Raw genomic sequence first — 22528 nt, 5'->3', positions numbered from 1 at the left:
GCCTCTAGTATGTATGCATATGTGTGTGTGTGTGTGTGTGTATGTATGTATGTATGTATGTATCTAAGTTTTTAGACAAGGCAATTCAGAAATAGCCTGTGAAGAGGTGGTGAGAGCCAGGCAAGGAAGCCTTAGGTTTGATAGAAGAATTCCAGAAAGCCACAGAAGGAAAATAGTAGATGCAGAACTAGGCTGAGCTGTGTTTTGCCTAAAGTTATATCTGAATACTTTTCTTGTTTTGGTGACCATGTTTATTTTCAGTGGTGATTATAGCAAAGCAACAGGCAGCCGTTGCTGTCGATGGGAGATTAAGTGGTAATCTGTAGAATGTGTTTCAGCAAAGGCAGCTGATTGGCGGCAGCACCTGTCCCAGCAACTGGTCAAATGTTAGTGCTTACAAGTGTTAAAATACCAAGCTGTGAACTTTAGAAGAACTTGAAAGTTACGTTTTTCATTGCCCGTAGGTTACTGTTCTACTAAGTATACAGTCTTCAATTTATGTTTGTTTTTTTGATAAAAGGAAGTCTATAGAATAAAATTAGTATTATCTCCCAGAATTAAAACAAAAAACCAACCTAAAGCAAACCATGTGAAAGTCTAGATGCTTTTGCATTTGTGTGAGCCGCACTTATGCTGAGTGATACATAGGCTTTCAGATGGCAACCTGAAAGGACTGTGACTCTCGAGTGCTTTTGTAATCCATAGTGTAAACACGAAGCGCTGTAAAAGGTGCAGTGAAATGCAGCTTAAAGAACTGATGAGTCCAGTGACTCCTTAAAGGCACTTTATTTCAACATTGCTAGGAGTTATTCTTCTTAGTTGAAATAGTCTTGTTGATCATATTTCAAAGTGTATACAACTTATAATGATTGACAAGTCATCAGTTTCTGTTGATGACTTCTGTTGGAGGAAGAGATTTTATTTGCTTATTATACAAAGAAAATGAAACAGCTGAGAAAAAATATATGTATAAAGTTAGAGTTTATATCTCAGTACAGATGTTTGCCTAAGTCTAAATGTTTTTTAGAAATAGATCGAAAATATTTTCTGCAAATGACATCTTAGAAAGCTAATATATAATTTTCATTTAAAAAGAACCTATATATTAATACATAAGTAAGTACCTTGTACTTTATGATTAATGGCTATAAATCCACATTGTGGCACATTAATTTGTGCATGTTGATAAATATTTGAAAGTGAGGTTAGTTCTGGTGATACATGTTATATCATAGTTTCACAGTGTCTACCATGTGCTAAATATTTGATAAATGAATTAAAATGTTTCTGTGATAGATACATGCTTATTATCTATGTCAGTGAAGGGTTTAAAACCTGGGTAGAGGTCTAGAGAGCACTAGCTGCTCTTGAGAGGACATGCGTTCAGTTCGCAGCACCTACATGGTGGCTTGTCGCAAACACCTTTAATCCCAGCACTCAGGAGGAAGAGGCAGGCAGATCTCTATGTGTGTGTCTGGGGGTCATGGAGGCCAGGAAACAGCATTGGCTCTTCTGGAACTGAAGTGTACAAATCTTTTTCTGTAGTGCACTTTTTTTTTTTTTTTTTTTTAAAGAAAATCTTGCTGGGCAGTGGTGGTGCTTACCTTTAATCCTAGCACTGAAGGGACAGAGGCAAGAGACATGTAAAGCTCTGTGAGTTTGAGGCCAGCCTGGTCTACATAACAAATTCCAGGACATCCAGGGCTAGACAGAAAAGCCCAGTGTTGAAAAAAATAAAAACCCAAACCAACCAACCAACCAACCAACCAACCAAAACAAACAAACAAAAACTTAAAAAAAACTCCCCAAACCTAGGTAGGGATATTAGTTATTTGTATTGTTGTTGTGATATAATACCTAACAAAAGAAACTGTATGGCAGTTATTCATTCTGTAGTTCAAAAGACCTTGAACAGAAGCAAGAGATCTGTCATACATTATTTGGGCGGGTGAGGTAGAGGATTGAAAGGGTCATTATAAAAACACCTGTTCAGTCTTGAAATAAACATTCCTAATGTATCAAGCACTGTATCAAACACAGAGTATATATGACTCAGTGTTTATAGTTTCTTACTATGTTTTTACTGAAATACGTTTTGTTTTGCTTACAGAGTAAAGGTACATTTAAGTAACTTCGCATGAACCAATTTTATATTTTATTGCAATCAGAAATGTAGATATATGTACAGATTGTCATTATCACTGGGTAACTACTAGTTCACGTTTGGTGTCAAGATAACAATGCTTTCTTGAAAATTACTCTTAATAGGGAATAATAGCAAATCAGCTGAGACGTTGTATGCCTAAAAAGCTCATTTCGAAATTTCTGGCAAATACTGTATTTTTTTTTTTTTTTAAAAAAACAATTACACAGTCTTTTTAAGGAAGGAGGTTTCTGTCTCACTAGATAGTCTCCCTTGATGTTTTTCTTTTCTGGTTTTTTATAGAAACAGACATGATTTGCTGGACACTATGTCCTCTTGGCAACAAATTCTAGTTCGGCAGCAAGACAAGCATCAGAGAAGGAATTAAAAACAGTTCTGTCAACACTGTGATGTTTGTCAGTGCCCAAAGAAAATAAACTTAAAACAACAAAAATAAAGCAAATAAATTCCATGGGTTCTCTCTTCCCTCCTTCCTTGCTTGCCTCCTTGGAGACGAGGTCTTGCTATGTGTCCTGACCTCCATAGTGACCAGGCTTACTGTGATCCTCCTGCTCCTACCCGAATGCTCAGCCTACAGGTGGTCGCCGCCTAACCTTTCACTCCTAAGTAAGTTACTTTTGCTTTTGAAACTCTTTCTGCAGTCATTTATATTTGTATGCCAATACATACCCAAAAGTAGAGTTGAGATAGTATTAAAAACATTTGTCTATGTAATGTTTGAACACTAAATGATGAGTTTTGAGAGTGAACATTACAAATGAATTCCTATGACAAAGTTTTTCTCTATAGTGGACAGATTGTGATGACATTTCAGAGCTAACTTGCTAGAAACATTTTTAAAATCTTGTCTTGGCCAAAAGAAAGTATAATATAGCTCTTCAGGACCATTTGATTGCTAACAAGGAACACGATTAAGCTCAACTAGATGTTAGGAATTCTTTGATAGTTTGAAGCATGTTTTCAAAATAGGAGCATTGCTGACGAGCTGGCTTAGTTTATACAGGGTGAGACCTCCTTTTGTACTTTGCAAATGTATTTTGAGAAGGAAACATTTTGGGCTGTTGGCTAACATGTTTTAAAAGATAAAGGGTCATAAAGGCTGATTCTAGGAATAAGTCATCATTAGAATGCTTAAAGTAGTATTTTTTTTACATTATATTCTACCCATTTTAAGACATTTACCTTATTTGATGATTTTAGTAGAGATTTGGGAAATACAGAAATAAGTGCTTGTTTCTTCTCTTTGTTTTTTTTAATATGTAAACCAGACATATATTCAATTGGAGGAAAATCGTGTTTGCTTTTATGATACTTGGACAGACAGTGGGTTATTTCTGCTTAGTGGTCATGGATTCCTAGCAGGCTACCCTGGTGTTCTAGTCTCCTTCCAACCTCATTATAGATAACAAAAATGAGATTAAAAGACTTCCCACAGTTTACCTCAGTTTATTCAACTTCAGAGGCAATACCAACATAAGTACGGAGCTCTCTTTCAATCTTCAGAGCCCTGCCCTTCATTTGTCCTTGGACAGTTACTGTACATTTTGAAAAATAATGAGAAGAAGTCATTTCTGTGTGCCTGTCAGGGATAGGGATGAATTGTACCTACCGTGAAATGATGGTTTAGCAGGAAGTTATTACCGTGCAGCTGTTACAGTGATGACAGGCTGACATCACCCCAGAGTGACCGGAACTGCAAAGTACAGAAATTACTCTGCTTGTTCCTAAAATAAATTGAAAATACCTGAACTACCACAGAAATGTGACTCTAATAAGTAGCTTGTACAGGGTACGAGGCATATTCTTTCAGTTTGCTTGCTTCTTAAAATATTAAAAATCTATACCAACACATATATGTATATATACATGCACACATATTTAATTTATTAGGACATTACCAGAATAGAAACAGTACAGAAATACCTTATTTGATTTTTCTCAAAGACTTTCTGTAGATTTGTCTCTAGAAGTAGGCTTAGAATTAAGGTGACTCAATGCCCAGGGAGTGAAAAGTTCTTTTTTGTTGTTGTTTTTGTTTTGTTTGTTTGTTTTTGTTGGTTTTGTTTTTGTTTGTTTGTTTGTTTGTTTTGGTTTGTTTTGGTTTTTTGTTTTGTTTCGCTTTTCGAGACAGGGTTTCTCTGTATAGCCTTGGCTGTCCTGGAACTCACTCTGTAGACCAGGCTGGCCTCGAACTCAGAAATTCGCCTGCCTCTGCCTCCCAAGTGCTGGGATTAAAGGCGTGCGCCACCACCGCCCAGCTGAGTGAAAAGTTCTTGATCCTGGTTTCATAGCCATGCAACATACTGTGCCAAATTTGATAATTTACCATTGTGAGAGGAGCTAGTTATGAGACCTTCATTGCTTGCTGTTGTTCGTTCTCTGTCATTTAAATAACCCTAACAAATAGAAGTAGAAACACAGTCTCCGGATTCCCACCCAGGCCTCTGGAGGAGCAGCAGGTGTTCCTATCCCCTGGACAATCTCTCTTAGCCCAGCGTTGGTATCTTTAAGACCCAGTGTATCAACCCCACTCTTCATATGTTCTTTCCTCTTTCAACCTTATTTATCCTTGATTTCATTCATTACTTGATGATGAAAATAGCATAGCTTCTCTTGGCTTTATTTTTTTTTTTAAGATTTTATTTATTTATTTTACATATATGAGTACACTGTAGTTGTCTTCAGGCAAGCCAGAAGAGGGCGTCAGATCTAATTGCAGATGGTTGTGAGCCACCATGTGGTTGCTGGGAATTGAACTCAGGACCTCTGGAAGAGCAGTCAGTGCTCTTAACCACTGAGCCAGCTCTCCAGCCCCTCTTGGCTTTATTTTATATTCTTAGCTAACTTTACTGAACGCTCCTACCTGGATTTTAAAATAGAAATACTGATTGATTTGACTGCTTTAAACTCTTAAAAAATACAACTCTATTATGCTATAACTTATTTAGATTTATGATTTACTGAATTTTAAGTAGTTTACAGAATGCTGCAACAATTTCTGAATGTCAAACTGAAGCTATTCTCTCTTTCTTTCTTTCTTTTTTTGGTTTTTCGAGACAGGGTTTCTCTGTGTAGCCCTGGCTGTCCTGGAACTCACTCTGTAGACCAGGCTGGCCTTGAACTCAGAAATCTGCCTGCCTCTGCCTCCCAAGTGCTGGGATTAAAGGCGTGCGCCACCATTGCCCGGCCTGAAGCTATTCTCATTGCCTGTAAGAAGGTAGTTTACACTCATTTGGGATTACAGCACAGTCAGTGCTCCTAGCCCGTAACAGTCGTAATGTGCAGTTTGTCTCTGCAGTTTCGTCCTTTCTGGACATTTCGTATACACAAAAGCTGGTAGACTATGCTGCAGTTCATCTATGTTGTAGCACATATCCAAGCTTCATTCCTTAACATCCCTCTGCATATTGTATGACGACTATACTACATTTTGTTTATTCATTCCTGAGTTGATGGTCATATTTTTATTGTTTGTGTATCAAGAGACTAGAGATTTGCTTCAATGGTAGAGAGAACTTACTGTTCTTGCAGGGGACCAGAGTTCAGGTCCCAGCATCCATATCAGGCTGCTGTTCACAGTCACCTGGAGCTTCAGTTCCAGGGAATCTGATACCCTCATCTGGACTTCACGTAATTAAAAGATAACAATAAGTCTTAAACAGTACTGAACTTAAAAAGAATGACATTGACATTTTGTTAGGGCCAGGCATGGTGGCCCTCACCTTTAATCTCAGCACTCAGAAGCCATCCTGGTCTACAGAGAGTAAATTCCAGGACAGCCAGGGCGATACTGAGAAACCCTGTCTCAAAAAACCGGAGGGGGGGGGGTGGGGGGGTGGAGAGAAAGAGAAAGGAGAGATCCCTGCAGTGGGAGGTCTTTCCATTCTCTACTGTCTTCTTTCATTTCTTTCTTCAGCGTTTTGTTATCTCATTGTAGAATTCTTATTTCACTTCTTTGTTAGGTCTTTTCTTATTCATTTAGTTTTTGAAACAATTGTGAAGTTGGTTTTCTGATTTTCTTCTTGGCATGTTACTGGTATATAGAAAAGCTACTGATTTCTGTATGTTAATTTATATCCTGCCACTTGAAAGTATTTATCCTGTTGTCTGTTAGGGTCTTCAGGATCTTTTATGTATAAATCTGCAAATAAGAAAACTTTATATTCTGTCTTTCCTATTTTTATCTCTTAATTCCTTGTTCTGTTGCTGTAACCAGGCGTCTAAGCATGATACTGAGTAATTGTGGAAAAAGTGGACACCCTTGTCTTGTTCCTGAGTTTAGTACAAATGTCTTCAGTTTTTCCACTTTTAGTATTTGGTTGGCTCTAGGTTTATCATATACAACCTTTATTATGTTGAGATGTGTTCCCCGTGTTTCTTCAGAACTTTTATCACAAAGATATGTTTGATTCTGTCAAAATACTTGCTGGTGTCTTTTGAGATAATATTGTGATTTCTGTTCTGGAGTTCCCTTCTGTGTTGTTATTTATTTGTATATGTTGAGCCATCCCTGTGTCTATGGGATGCAACCAATTTGAAATGGTTTTTACCCTGATTTGCAGTCATTTAATTGATAGTAAGTTTGCATGTATGTCTTCACCAGGAGATGAAGGAGATTGATCTATATCGACTGGGGAACTGGGTGGATGGATTTTAGAATGGTGGATAATCTCAAGAACTGGATGTATGGACTCTGGGGTGGGTAGACCTGAGAACTGGATGGATGGACTCTAGAATGGGGTAAATAGACTTGGAAATGGAGTGGGTAGATGGACTCAGCGGGGAGATGCAAAGAGTCAGGCAAGAGGCAGAAGCTCTCCTCTCAGATCCACTTACACACGTGCTAGTGTTGCCAGCATTCAGAGGATGTCTTCCCACTTTAACCGAGGAGAGAAAACCCCTCATATGTGTGATTAGAGCCTTTCTACTTAGTTGAATTTTAGAGCCAGTCAAACTGACAGCCATGATTAACCATCTTCATGATGTCTGAGGCACCCATGAAGGTCCTGGCACCATGTGAGGTCTTCCTGTTTCAGCAGTTATCTTTCCTTGCTTGGTGCATGCTGAGAGGCACTTAGTTCTCCTGCTGGGTGCTACAGAATAACCCTTCAGGTGCAGCTGGTGCCTGCTTCCTTTGGATTTTCTGTCACTTAAAGCTAGCTATACTGTTCCCTATGATATACAGCCAAATTAGTTTATATGTGACAGATGTATCATATAGTTGAACTTCCTTCATCTGTATAGCTTTCTTGATAGTTTAGAGTAATATCACAATGCTATAGTAGAAATGTCACAGTAACTATTCTGCACTTAGAAAGCCATTAAATGTTTTTTGTTACATCGTTTGTATGTGTATGTATGTATGCATATGTACACAAGAGTGCCATAGCACATGTAAAGAAGTCAGAGGACAACTTTTCATTAATTAGTTCCCTCTTTCACCATGTATATTCTGAAGGTTGAATAAAGGGCATTGGACTTAGAGACAAAGAGCCTTTACCTGCTGAGCCATTTCACCAGCCTTTTGCTATAAAACACCCATTGGCCACTATTCACTTAAAACCTTGAGTATTTCTTCATATGGCTTGTTAAGACATGGTCTGAACTTAAGTAGATCCCAGTTTTTATTTTTATTGTATTTTTCTTGAAAAGATGGATCAAATGTTAGAAAGCCAGTTTGAAATCCTATGTGATGGCTGAGTGATGTTTGATTTGTACCCTTGTATTCACACGTGATCCTTGGGAACTGACCTAGGAGTTCTTTCTTCTCAGAAAAATACCTAGATGTTCAATTGAATTTAGGTTTTATCACAAATTTTTAAAAAGATTTTATTTATTTTATGTATGTAAGTACACTGTCACTCTCTTCAGACACACTAGAAAAGGGAAATAAATTTTTTATATCATATATATAAATATATGTGTATATATAAATATATACCATATATATATAAATATATATATATCATATATATGTGCATATAGCACTCATTTGGTAAGCTTGATTCTGTTGTAAAGAACTAAGACATTTATGTGACAGCAGTTTGCAGAGTTTTATTAGCCCCTTTCCCTTGTTAGAACTTTAAATCAAAACAAAACACTGATTATCAAATATTTCATAATACTTTATAGGAAGTAGAAAATGTAAGGTTGGACTATACTTCTATTTTGCTTAATTCTATTGATAATAAACAATAATACTGATTAATATAAAATTTACATTTAATGGTAGATTTCATTCTTTCATTAAATTATATTAATTATAGAATGTGGTTTGTGATGGTAATCCATTATACTCATAATAATCCTAATAATTTTTTTTAATTTTTAAAAGACTTTATTTTACATTTTTAGTTATTTGTCTATCTATGTATCTGTGTGGAAATACACGTATGAGTGCAGTGCCTCCAGGGACCAGGAGAGGGCTCGGGATCGTCGGGAACTGGTGTTAGAGGTAGTTGTGAGTTGCCCAGTATAGGTGCTGGGAACTGAACTATCCTCCACAAGAGCAGCGAGTAATCCTCACTGCTGAACCTTCTCTCTAGTCATCTTTAAAATTACTACAAATAACAATATGAAAATATTATTAAAATGTATTTTCTCTTATAGGGTCAACAGATTTCATTAGCACCAATCCAAAAGCTCGAAGAAGCTCTGTATGAATACCAGCCCCTGCAGATAGAGACCTGTGGACCTCAAGTTCCTGAGCAAGAGCTGTTAGGAAGACTTGGGTAAGCATCAGAAACACTTTCCATGATTCTTAGGGCTTTACTTACAGAACTTAATCCTGTTTCTTAAAATTAAGTAATACTTAATTCTAAGTTAAGTTTTATTCAATATATCGACTTTTCAGTGTCTTCACTAGGTTCTTGAGATTAGGACTGGAATGCAGGTGCTCTCTTTCTGAGGATGTCTTTGGCAGACATATTTGAAGTGGCCATTTTAGCTTTCCATTTGCTTCTTTGAACCGAAGATTAATTACTTTAGTATATTATAAGCCAGTGAAAATATGAATTCAGTACTTACCTATAAAACATAGTAGATTTAGTCACTGTCTTCTATCTATGCTGAAACTAGACCTTTGAGAACAGAGCCATGAAACATGTTTTCAATAGGTATAACGAGGGACTGGACAGTGGCTCAGCGGTTTTAGCGAATGTTTCCTTTTGGAAAATGAACTTGAGATCCTGGTATTTGTGAGTAATAACGATGGTCTGTCATGAGAGCAAACGAAGTATGTTTATACCTGGGAAGTCCAGACACAGACGATGCTGGATATAGATAATCATATTTTGGTCTGTTTTTGTTTTTCTTTTTTTTCAGTATAAACTATTGAATAGAAGGCTGATTCAGAAATTGTGTTTCTTAACAAAAGAACATAATATGAAAGAAAAAACAATGCATACCATGAGGGCAAGTAATTAAAATTAAAGACTATAGCAGCAGAGATAAAAAATAGCAAACATATAATAAAACCTACATGTGTCCTCAGGTTAAAACCAGCACCTTAAAGATGATGTATAATATTCCACATATGATTCTTGAGGCTCCAAGGTAGACCTAAAGTAAAAATGGCATATTATTTGATTATCTACTGTCTTAGTTGGGGTTTTACTGCTGTGAGGAGACCATGACAAGGCAAGTCTTATAAAGGACAACATTTAATTGGGTTGGTTTACAGGTTCAGAGGTTCAGTCCATTATCATTAAGGTGGGACCATGGCAGCGTCCAGGCCGGCATGGTGCAGGAGGAGCTGAGAGTTCTATGTCTTCATCTGAAGGATACTAGGAGAATACTGACTTCAGGCAGCTAGGTCTATGGAATTAAAGCCCACACCCACAACGACACACCTACTCCAACAAAGCCACATCTACTCCGACAAGGCCACACCTCCAAATAGCGTCACTCCCTGGGCCAAGCAAAATACAAACTATCACATCCACTATTGGGAACCTATTAAGGATTGATAAAATTTAGTTCTGTGTTCTCTTAAAGACCTCTAAATATGAAGCCAACAAAATAGAGAATCTAAAACTCCCTTAAGACAGTTAATTTATTTATAATTTCCTATATGCTAACAGTTACAGCATGAGAACATAAAGTACACATGCATTTTGGGAGGAGTGTGTCTGTACATGTATGTGTATGTGTGCAGCTGTATGTGCACATGTGTGTGTACATGTGTGTGTGGAGGCCAGGGGTCAACTCTGGTGCTATTCTTCAGAAGCCATCAACTTTGTCTTCTGAGACAGGATAGTTCATTGGGACTTGGGCCTCACTGATCAGGCTAACCTGTATCACCTCTCCAGTGGGATAGCACATCGGGACTTTTGCATTGGTTCTAGTGATTGTACTCAGATACCCATGGATGCATGAAAAGCACTTCACTCACTGAGATATTATCTTTCTAGCCCCAAGAATATTTTATTTTATGGCACAGAAAAGTTGCATGTGGCACAGACGTTGGTTTAGAAAACTTTGGCTGAATTACCAACAGCTAGATCTATTGTTTTAATCTTTCCATAGAATCTTTAATGTCAGTGAAGATTAAATATTTAAAACAGTCCCTCCTCTGTTAAAAGAGTCTTACATTTTCTTATAAATTTGTTACAAAAACTACATTTATGAGATCATGGAAATGATCATAAATAATAGAAGTGCATTGTTAGGTTTATTATATGGAAAATTAAAGTGGTTTAGGTTAAAAAAATTTACTTCTTGAGATGGTGGGAGGGGAGAGAGAGAGAGAGAGAGAGAGAGAGAGAGAGAGAGAGAGAGAGAGAGAGAGAGAATATGAATATGAATGAGAATGAATCTTGTGTACCATGGTACCATGGTGCTCATGTGGAGGTGAGGGGGAGTCAGTTCTCTTCTTCCACCACATGGGTTTGAATTCAGGTTGTTAGTCCCTGAGCCGTCTGAGTGGCCTCAGAGTAGTGGTAAAAGGATAGGAAGCAGAAGAAAGCTTACTGCTGTAATATCTTATAGCAAAAGAGGAATAAGTAGCTATTCAACCAACACCAGAGTAAACAGTAAGTTCATATGCATTGTAACTAGAACAGAGAAGATGGCTCAGCAGTTAAATTGCTTGCTTCAGGAGCATGAAGTCTAGAGTTAGGACTCCTGGACACCTCATAAATGAATGCAGGTGAGTGTGGTAACCCACTTGAAATTCTAGTCTCAGCTGGTAGAGATAAGGGATCCCTGAGCAAGCTGACTAATGGGACCAGCTATTTTGGCCAGCTCTGGATTTGATCTCATGATGAGAGACCCTGCCTCACTGAATACAGTGGAGGAATGATAATGGATGATTTTTAACATCAACATTTGACCTCCACATATATGAACACCCACATGTAAACACACACTCACTATATGCCCACATTCATGAAAATGGAAAAAGAAAATGCTTAATAGAAGGTAGGAAAAGGAAAATAATAAATAGAAAAAATAGAAAATAGCCTGACAATGGATATAATCTTGATGATATAACGTGTTAGATGTGTGGCCTAAAGAGATGGCTCAGCAGTTAGAGCACTTGTTGCCCTTGCAACAAGTTGTTGCAAGACTGTTGTTGGGTTCCCAGTACCCACATTGGATTGTGAGCCACCTACCTGTAGATCTGTTGTCTACAGGTTTTGAACACAAGTGGTATATGTACACACACATGCACATGAAATTAATAAAACAAATCTTATTTTAAAATGTAATATAAATGTAAAATTTTAAGTATCGTTAACTGGGAACTAGACATGTCTATAATGCTGTAAGTGCTGCAGATTGATGCTGTCTCCTCTTGTGACCACCGGCCACTTTCCACTGAGCAATCAATATACAACATACATAGTGTAAAGAACTCAATTTAAAACATTGAATTGCATTAAATGTTAAGAGTTTGAGTTTGTTTGATCTGCCTTTTATTGTTCTAATTTTGCAATGACCTCAACTATTATCTGTTTATGTATTTCTTCTTTCTTATGTTCTCTGGTTTCATATGTTAGACCCTTTAAATGACCTGGTTTTTTTTTTTTTAAATGAGGTAACAGATATAAATAGTAGGCTATCTGAAGAAATTGATTGGACAATTCAGTGCTATTAAGTCACTTTATATTGTTGTGTAACCAATACTGTACTCACTATTTCTAGAACTTTTTGTTTTACAAAACTGAAACTGTATTAGACATGGCAGTTTAAGCCTCCCTCCTCCCCAGTGCCTTTTTGTCTCCTAGATATGACAACTCTAAATATCTCATAAAATGGAATTACATAGGAATAACGATATTAAATCTTTAGTGAATGTTGTAAACTAGGCAGTAGAACTAAGCTCCTGTCACAAAGTATCATGTCCTCAAATGTGTGTCCTATTGAAGAGTGTAACAGGCCATTTCAGGTTAGATAATGGCATGCAGTATGTTCACACCACCTTTATTCCATCTCTCTGTGGGCATAGAGTGGTGTCTGTCTCTTGGTTATGATGAACAGTGTGACTGTGAGGCTGGGTGTTCAAATAGGGGCCTGTTTTTTACTGCGTTTACATAGAGACTTGAAGTAAGGTTGCAGGGCCACTGGATAGTTGACTGTTAGTTTTTGTATGAGGAACCTCCACACCTTTCTCCATCAAAGCTGAATTGTTTTTCCCTAAGTAGGAGTGAGTACCAGTGCTCTGTTTTTTCTTATTTCTACAAACAGTTCTGTTTAAATGGTAACTATAGTAATACATGTAGATGGGCACTCACTATAGTTGAGCAGTGTGTGTTTCCTAGGTAACTAGTGATGTTGAGTATCTTTTCAAGTATTCAGTGGCCATGTATATATCTTCTTTAAAAACATTTTATTATTATCATTATGTGTTCACACATGTGTGTGTGCGTGCCTGCTTCTTTATATTTTTCTAGATAGTTGTTTAAAGTAGTATTTATGAAAGGCTGAATCTCAGTTCTTAAATTTGTTTGAAATGGGTTAGTTCAGGTGTCTGTTATGAAATAATTAATAGCAATCTAAAATGCCTAAAGTACTATCACTTAAAAATAAAATGTTATTGAGCGGCTTCATTAAAGAATAATTTAAATATACATGCTTTACACACGTTTCCATGAGCTTTGACAAATGCATACCATGCACTGCCATTGCCACAACCATAGCACTGATGGTTTGTGTCATCTGCCATCACTGTGGTTGTGGTTTTTCCTAGAAAAAAAGACTAACTGTTGATTATATTTGAAATTCTGCAGGGAGAGTATGACATGTTATGTATGCTTCACCTGCTGAAAATACCATGTGACCTGCCTGCTCCACAACACACAGTGTGTTAAGTTTACTTCTTATGCTACTTATTTAAGTTAATATAGTAGTTTTACAGAGTTTTGCATCTCAAAAGCAAAGGAAAAATACCAGGCAAACACAAGCATCACAGATTACAGTTTTTGTATATATTAACATAATTTATATTATACTTGGTTGTAATTGTTGAAGTATTTCTAAGCTAGCTTGGGGGTCTCTCTCTCTCTCTCTCTCTCTCTCTCTCTCTCTCTCTCTCTCTCTCTCTCTCTCTTTCTCTCTCTTTCTCATTCTCATTCCATACACTCATATCTGGTTTTGTTGGTATTTGAATTGAAAGTCAACTTACAAATCAGTGTGAACCCTGAGCTTTAGCTGTCGCTCTGGCTGTAGTCTGGTATGCTTTAAGTCTCTTTTTATGCAATCATGGAAAAATACGTTTCCGCTTGAAGCAGTTGTCAAACAAGCGTCTTTCATCAACAGTCAGACACAGGGCAGCTGAGTGAAGCTGTTTAGTCTAGAGTAAATGCTCACGAGACTGCAAGGTCACTGAGGAAATGTAATTATGCAGTCTGTCTCAGAATCTTAGTTTATCATAGTTATAGTTAAGACTTTAATGATATTAAATCATAATGCTAATTAAAATATGTAATAAGATATATTCCAAAATTAATCTCAGAAAAGCAGTTCCAAATATAGTAAATGATCACAGTGATACACAGTGGTTTGATTTTTTAATAGGACTCTGAAGGAGCAAGTTCAGTTTACTGTTGGGATTCGCTTGTTCATCTTTTCCAGATCACTGTAAAATTCGTTGGACTCTGTAGAGCCTATATAAGGGTGTCTCCACTGAAAAATGAAACTTTTTAGTGTTTTCAAGGGCTTTGAGAAACTGAATTTTTAATAGTAACATTGTTTTGTTCCTTGTGTGCCTATCACTCAGCAGGTCTTTATGGTGTATTTACTGGAGGACAGTTATGCTTTTGGGTGCCAAGAAAATACCAGGGAACAAAACAGAAGAAAATGCCTCTTAATATTCTGGCCTAAAATAACAATGAAAATACATTCTCAAATCTGTTAGTGGACAGTTTAGCCAGAGTTCTCTAAGTGACAAAAAACCAAATAGAATACAATGGTATTTAAGATGGAGTCTGTTTTGGGGATTGGCTCATATGATGTTAGACACCATGAGCTGTCTGCAAGAGGAACCAAAGTGCTGCTGATCGAGCTCACTGAGTCTTCGGGGCTGGGAACAGTGGCACTTCATGATGTGGGTCTCGGTGTGAGGCTGAAAACCTGAGGATGAGCAGCTGGGCTGGCAGTGGACAGGGTGCAGGGTCTTCCATCCTGTATGTCAAGACTTGAGAACCTGCAGTACTGATGTCCTAAGGTGAATCTCTTAGCCCCAACCTAGAACGATCATGTCCTTCTTTTGCCTTGTCTGTTTTTCTTCCTAGTTTGTCCCTCATTTGAGCTGGATATTGGACAGAGGTGAATCTTCCCTATTTAGACTGCTGATTCAAATGCTCATTTCTTCTGGAAACACTCTACAGATTTTTCCTTTAAGGGAAAGGAAAAGCATTGATGAAATGGTAAAATTTGTATCATGACCACAAGGGCTTGCTTTTATCTAAAATATTTCAGGGTGGGAGGTTCTTTTTCTGTCTGTATTACTCTGTATTTGCTTGATGATGCTGTTTTAGATCACATTTAAAAACCTATTACCAGTCCTAGTTTCTGATCCCTGAATGATATTTTTCTCTCCTTGTCTCTGCCTCCTGTCTCCTCACACCCACATCTTTGGACAAGTCCTCAGTATGTATTCCAAGCTGACCTCAAACTGGGAATCCTCCTACCTCTGCTTCCTGTATGCTCATATCACAGGCTTGCAGCACACATCATACTTCTATCCTGTACTTCTGGAGCTCTATAACTTTGCTGTGAAACTGCCATTCTTTCTTAAGAAGGAAGCCTTCAGTGGAAGGCTTTATCACTCATTTGGTTAAAGGTGTTAAGGCTTGGTGGTGACTCTGTCCTTTTCTCGACTCTGAAAGTGGTTTTTATTTGTTACACATATTTTACCCAATCTCATTCTAAGATTCAACTTATCCAGTACTGAGATATTTTTAAATGATGTATTGAGATTTTTAAATAATTGTTGTTTGTTTGTCTCATTTTGAGACAAGGCCTTCTATAATCCTGATGGGCTTCCAACTCTCCATGTAGCCAGGGATGACCTTGAACTTCCTGATCCAGCTGTTTCCACCGTCCAGGTGATGGAATTGCAGACTTGAGCCACAGCATCATTTTATGCTTGGAGGCTCAAGCTCATAGTGCTATCATGCTAGGCAAGTAGGCTGCCAGCTGGAGCCACATCCCAACCTGTGTCCATGATTAAAGAGGGAGAAACTAGTGAAGGGCACTAAGTTAATCAATGTATTGTTTTTGTGAAACTCACTTTCTTTAGCTGTGTGTATGCAAGTGTGTGTCTGTGTATGCACATCACACCCACATACAGTGGATTTTCATGTAAAATAAATAGTTACTTGTGGTATGAACAATTTGGGAAGTGTAGATTTAAACAAGAAGCACAGAGCAAAATCACTGTATGATTGTTTAGGTGTAGGGGTCTGTATATGCGCACAGGTCAGCATAGCCTCCGGCACACAGGAGCCTTTCACTTCCCACTGTCATTGGCCTGTGCCTGGCCTCACAGTGCTCCATGGGACAGGACCACCATTTCAATGGGAGAAATAGCTGTCCTACCATGTGTGTCCAGTGAACTCTTTATTTTTTAACGTTATTTTATTAATAAGTGAAGAGTGAAAAAACATTTTTGTCAGATAAATTAACAGGGATTTAAATAGGACATCCAGATTGTTAATCCTTATGTTCTTATTTGTTATGTGTATAGCCAAAATTGATAGTACCCACTGACTCCAGCCATACTGATTGATAGTCACACAGGAAAATGAATATTGCATCCTGTATAGGCTAAGACCAGATTTCAGACATCTTAATAATTTTGAGGGTTTTACTATACCTGGCATTTTTTGCATTTCTATGTCAAGATATGGTATGAAACCAGAATTCTAAATGTAGAAATAATAATGTCCAGCTTTTACTATTATCTTTTACTCCTTTTGTGATATAAAAATTTGGTACTTTGTAAATTATAAATTGCTTTTAATATGTCTCAAGAGATGACTACCATCTTTTCTATAATTATGAGACTGATTTTTAGATTTATGAGTATTAGTTAAAAGGATCAATCCAATTAATTGTTCATTCTTATATGGTTTTCTTTATTCCAGAATTATGCATGTATATGCACTTGCCTATAGCATCTAGAAATGGTATCAAGTTCCTTATAGTAAATGGTGATATATATTCCTTTAACAGGGTATATGATTGCCCAACTTGTCCCCAATTACTGTGGAATACTATCCATCTTGCGTTGTGGCGGTCACTGGGCAGGTAGTCTAGCCAAGCAGTGAGTTTCAGGTTCATTGAGAGTCCTTTTCTCAAAAAATAATGTGGAGACAGTTTTTTATGTGTCCTTTTATTTGGTTACAGTGTGTCTTTTTGTTGTTGTTGTTGTTATTGTTGCTGTGTGGTTGGTTGGTTTTGTTTGCTGTTTTGGTTTGGGGTGGATATGTTTTATTTTGCTTTTGTTTTTGGGGGGGATTGTAGTACTGGGTTCTTGTTTGTTTTTTGAGAAAGAACTTAAGTTGCATAGGGAGGGAGGGGGACAGAACCTGAAAGAACTTGGGCAAGGGGAAGAATATGATCAAAATATATTTAAATTAAAGATTGTTTTAAATAACTTATAAAATAAAAAGAAGTCATATTTTAGAAACACTTCAACAGCACAGAATCCAGGTTAGCAAGTTCCTTTTGTGTATCAAGACATGCTGTAATGACTTAATAGATAGATATGAAGGCATTAAACATCACAGCTACCTTAAGGGACGGAGGGAGGCTCACTTTGTAGCTATAGAAGCTAAACATATATTCTAGCATTCTTTTATAAATCAAAATGGGTTTTGTGTTTTATATAGCTTTGTGGGTTTAAGTGTTAAGCAGAGTGTCACGCCCTGCTAGATCAGCAAGGAAGTCGCGACAAACCAGATCCTTCTCAACAGCCCTTTATTGTAGAAGCGCTCTTTTAGATTTCAGGGAGAGACCTCGAATGCCCAGAACTGGCTGCTTATATACCCCTGGCCCTGGGCGGGGAAAAGCGCATGGAGGTGTACGATTGGTCAAATTGCAGTGCTTCATTAGCATACCACATCAGCATACCCCGTCCGGGAGGGGGTGATTGGTCAGGATGTGGTGCTTAATTAGCATACCCCATTCGGGAGAGGTTGGAGCCAAACTGAACTGCGCATGCGCAGTGCACTGGTAGTTACTACCATCGTTTTATGTTTCTTCTCCCCTGGAGATCACTGGAGTCCCTCAGGCCCAGTGATCTCATGCACTGGCACTTGTTGCAGTCAGTCTTTTCCAAACCATACTGCTTTAATAGATGGGTGATGCCACTGTGTTTAAAAGTTTTTTTCTCTAATGATTGTCGACACTGAGGATCTCTGTTTGCTTTGCTGCTTTTCTTGTCTACCCCCCCACCCCCCCATGAAGTGTTTGCTCAGATCTTTTGTTCTTTTTGTTGTTGGGTGAGTGTTTTTTGTGTGTGTGTGTGTTTTACATTTAAGATGCCTGATATGAATTTCAAACCTACTTTTTCCATCTATGGCTTATTCTTTCAATTTCTAAGTGTTCTTTAAAATAGTGTTAGTTTTCATTTTGGTTGAGTTTTGTTTTCTTTTTATGGCTTATACTTTAGGTGTTCTATGATTTTTTTTTTTTCCTGAATCAAAGTCAAAATAATTTCTCATGTGTTTCCTTTTAGGCACTTTATTGTTGTCTTGGGTGTAACATCGTTTAGATCTGTGATTCCTTTGCAGTTTATTTTTTATGTGGTGAGAGTTATGCGCTGGTTTCTTTCAGTGACCAAAGGATATTGAGTAAATTGTTATGGCTTGTTGAAGATAGTCTTTTCTCCCCTGAAGCACATCTGTACCTTAATGAGAAGTGAGCTGACTACATATGTGTGTTTCTTTGATGCAGTGCTCTGTTTGCTGATGATACTGGACTGGTGTACTGAATATGGACATCAGTCCTCCATTTGGGGGATGTTAGGTTTTGTTTGTTCAGCTTCTTTATATAGTTATACAAATTACTACAAAGTCTGCTAGAATTAAACAACAAGCATAGGCCTTTTACAGGTGGCTCATGCGTGACACCCCAGGAGGCAGGGACAGAAGGAGTTAGTCAGAGGCTAGCTTGGGCCAGAAAATGAGACTGTCTCTTCCCACCTGCCCAGAACGATTACATTAGAGCAGCGTTGGGTTTATAAAGTTAATGTAGAGAGCACACACATAGCCTACATCATTTCCCTGCTAACAGCTAACACTGCTATAGTATATTTGTTAGAATTAACCACTATTGATTTAGTTTTGTTAACTAAAATTTCTACTTCCTTTAGATTTCCTTAGTTTTACTTAATATTTTTTCTGATTCAGGTTCCTATCAAGGATCTTGCAATATATTTAGTAGTCTTTCTCACAGGATCTTCTTGGCTTTGACAGTGTTTTAGAAGTTGCATATGCCTGATGACCTTGACTCTTTGGAGTATGTCATGCCTATATTTTGCAGAATGTCCATTTATAGGCAGTTACCTGCTTTACTCTTCATAATGAGATCAGAATTATACATGTTCATGAGACATACCATAGAAATCAGTTGCCATTTTCTCACATCAAGTATATATATGTATATGCATGTACATGTGCGTGCGTGCGCGTGTGCACACACACACACAGACACACACATTGTTAGCTGGGTATTGAGGCATACACCTTTAACCCCTAGCACTTGGGAGGCAGAAGCAGATAGATCTCTGTGAGTTCCAGTACAGTCAGAGCTACATATTCAGATCCTGTCTCAAGGAAAAGAGGTGGTGGGCATACATTGTCAGTAGGACACCATTACATTTGGTGTCAACCTTGGTCAGCAGGCTGAGGATTTATTAGTTAGGCTTCTCTGCTGTGAAGTTATTCTCACCTCCTCCTCCCAAGCTTCAGGAGTGGGGAGTCATTTTCCAATTTCTTGGTGGTACAGTGCCTATATTAATTATTTGGAATTGTGTATGCATATGCCTTGTTGCTGTGTCCTCATGTCTCTGCGTGGAGGCCAGAGGTTAGTCTATCTTCCTCAGTGGTTCTCCACCATGTCTTTTGAGGCAGAGTCTGTCACCAAACCTGGAACTCACTGATTGAGCTCAGCTAGCTTGCTCATGCATCGTCTTGACTCTGCCTCCCAAGCTGGTGTGCGCTATCTTGTTCGTGAATGCTGAATCCCAGCTCAGGTCCTTGTGCTTGTACAACACTTTACCCACCACTTGTTTTCCTATCCCAGGCTTTGCCTTTATTAGTTAGTTGATTAATTTATTTAAGTGTTTTTGGCCACCAAATACTTACGTATGTTTCTTTCACATTTTGGTTACCATAAGTTCAGATTGTGGGCTCTAGTGACCATTGGCATCCCTCCATCTCACTGGTGTTCATGCATTGTATATTTATAAAGAGAGAAGAAACAGAAGTTGCAATCATAGACTGAGTCTTTCTTTGAATTTTGTCTGTTACTGGGTTAAATTAACAGCAGAGTGTACAATCATTCATTAAATATTCATTTCCTAATTGAAAGATTAGGGTCACAAACTGGGATTTAGTTGTCCATTTTTGTGGATCTTGAAATATTCATAGTGTTTTAAGAAACACTTTCAAGGACAAAGAATCCTTTTAAAATTAGGCATGTAGAAATTACGTTTCCATTTAAAGAGACTAAAGAAAACTAAACAAGGAGCCTGGAGATTGAGCTGGTGGGAGGTTATTAGATATGTGTCATTTGGTGATGCTTTCAACCTTTCAAATATAAAGCACACAGACTCTGACCACAGTGCTCAGGGAATTTACATGTCCTGGTCTGTTTCTTTTCTGTCTCCTTATTAACTAAGATATAATTCATTTTTAATTTCTGTAAATTCTTCTGCCATGACTTTTCTACGTAAAGGGAATGCAAGAAACATTGATAAAAACATAAGTGGAAACACTAGAAATTCTGAAGTTTATATGAGCTATGGGGAATTGTCACTAATATTTTTTGGAAATAGATGTTATGAAAGTATGGATTTGAAAGAAGCAGTGAGCACAGTGTGTCAGGACAAGTAAGCTTTTCGTAGTTGTAATCATAAGACATTGAAATAAGTTCAGTGGGTTTTTTTCCCATTGAAGGAAATGTATAGTCATTATTGAAAAACTATGGGCTATAAGTAAGTAGGAGGAAAAATAACCTATGATTTCAATATTGAACCCCTTGCCCCTAATATGTGAAATCATTTGTTATAACTGGTTTCTGTCGTGTGTAACAGTTGCCCTCAAACCCTTTGGTTTCTGTTCTGCACTTTATTAATTAAGCATTTTATGCTTTCCTCCTGGCTTGGGGTCAGCTCTGCCTTAGACTGGGAAGCCAATGTCACCACTTCCTAAACAAGCAACTGGAGAAATACAAACTAGGCATTTCTGCAAAGTTCTCAGTCCTCAAAGTAGTTACTCTTCTGACTCGAAGGAACTGCTTTTTGGGTGGGGGTGGGAGGCTCTATATAACTAGTTTTAAATGTAAAAACATAAATCCTAAAGAGTGGGAGAGGAAAACAGGGATGGTTTTCATTTGGGACAATTTCCTGTGAAATGTGGCTCTAAACAAGACCCATATTTACACAAGTGAACATAGTTTTATTTAGATTGCTATATTCAGCACAGTTTAAAGTGATTTAATTTCATTTAGTCATTGGTATTTAATGTTTTCATGGCAAATGTGTCTAATAATAATAGGTAAAATTTAAAATATTTTTGAATAATTTTACATTAGAAACACCAGCTAGGTCAACTCTGTAGTAATAAATGTTGGAAAAAATTAATTATTTTTGCTGCCACTGCAAAATCAATTTTGCGACTGTTCTTTTTAAACTGACTTTTACATTACTGAGTTCTAAACACGACATTTCTGTAACTTGTCAAAAGCAAGTTTTGGTTAATAGATATTTTCAGTGATGTAATGGGAACTTTTGGCAGTGAGTCAGACTATAATGGACTGTGATTAATGTTTTAATAAGTACTTTTCTATTGCTCATGATGTGGAGGAGAAATGGTTTCCTGCTTAAATTGATAGGAGACTAGCAGGTGTGCACACAGTGGTTTTTTTTTTTTTTTTAAATGGAATGTTTTTTTAGTTTAACATTAATATTTTAATGTAGTTGGATTCATTATCTTAGAGTATGTGTTCGTGTGTGTATTCACACACACATATATATTCACATGGAAATGTAAAATTGTTGTGGAAAAATAAAAGTTTGACAATTATAGATACTCTAGTCAACATTGTGGTTTTTGGACTATTCTTTTGTCATGACGACGTAATTTTAGGTCCATATGATTTGCTCTTAGTTCTTTGTATAAAATGTAAGGAAAATAAAGGATCTGCTCATAAGTACATGGTTTAGGATATGAGTCATGTGCACACTGAGAAAAACAATGAGCTTTAAAAAAAAAAAAACTCTTTAAGAGAGTTACTCTTGAGGCCAGAAGGATTGATTTCCGAATGTAGCAAGGATCCTGTTGGACTCTCAGTGGGAACGGCCACCAGTCCAGCCTGAAAAATGTAAAGTTCACAAATTTGGGAAGTTAAGCCCCATAGATTTTTGTCAGTCTTAGAATTTAAGCAAGTGAAGACGAGCTGAGAGAGATAGTGCCATGTCATACTTGAGGGCTGGCGTAAAGCTTTTTTTTTTTTTTTTTTTTTTTTTTTTTTTTTTTTTTTTTGGTGATTTCTGTGCCATAGATAGTTGTCATAGGTGAGGTGTCTGAGAGCTCAGTAGAGTCTACTTGGCCATGGGGCTGCAGCATGCCAGATTCCTTCTACTCCATGTTTGTGTGTCAAGCTGTTGTGCGTTTGTCCACATGTATGCTT

At 37.4% G+C, this 22528-nt stretch overlaps 1 protein-coding gene across 1 annotated transcript in view; it reads left to right on the top strand.

Annotated features, from left to right (window-relative positions):
• The window catches only part of Mnat1 (MNAT1 component of CDK activating kinase), a 131546-nt gene that overhangs the window by 78783 nt on the left and 30235 nt on the right, over window positions 1-22528 (top strand). Inside the window, exon 7 of the mRNA XM_076922021.1 lies at window positions 8776-8895. Within this exon, the coding sequence (XP_076778136.1) occupies window positions 8776-8895 (120 nt within the window). The remainder of the gene's footprint in view (window positions 1-8775; window positions 8896-22528) is intronic.

Source organism: Arvicanthis niloticus, chromosome 23 (assembly GCF_011762505.2).
Source record: "Arvicanthis niloticus isolate mArvNil1 chromosome 23, mArvNil1.pat.X, whole genome shotgun sequence".
Classification (NCBI taxonomy): Eukaryota; Metazoa; Chordata; class Mammalia; order Rodentia; family Muridae; genus Arvicanthis; species Arvicanthis niloticus.
Note: the sequence above shows the minus strand (reverse complement) of the source record. Positions and strands in the feature narration are given on the sequence as shown.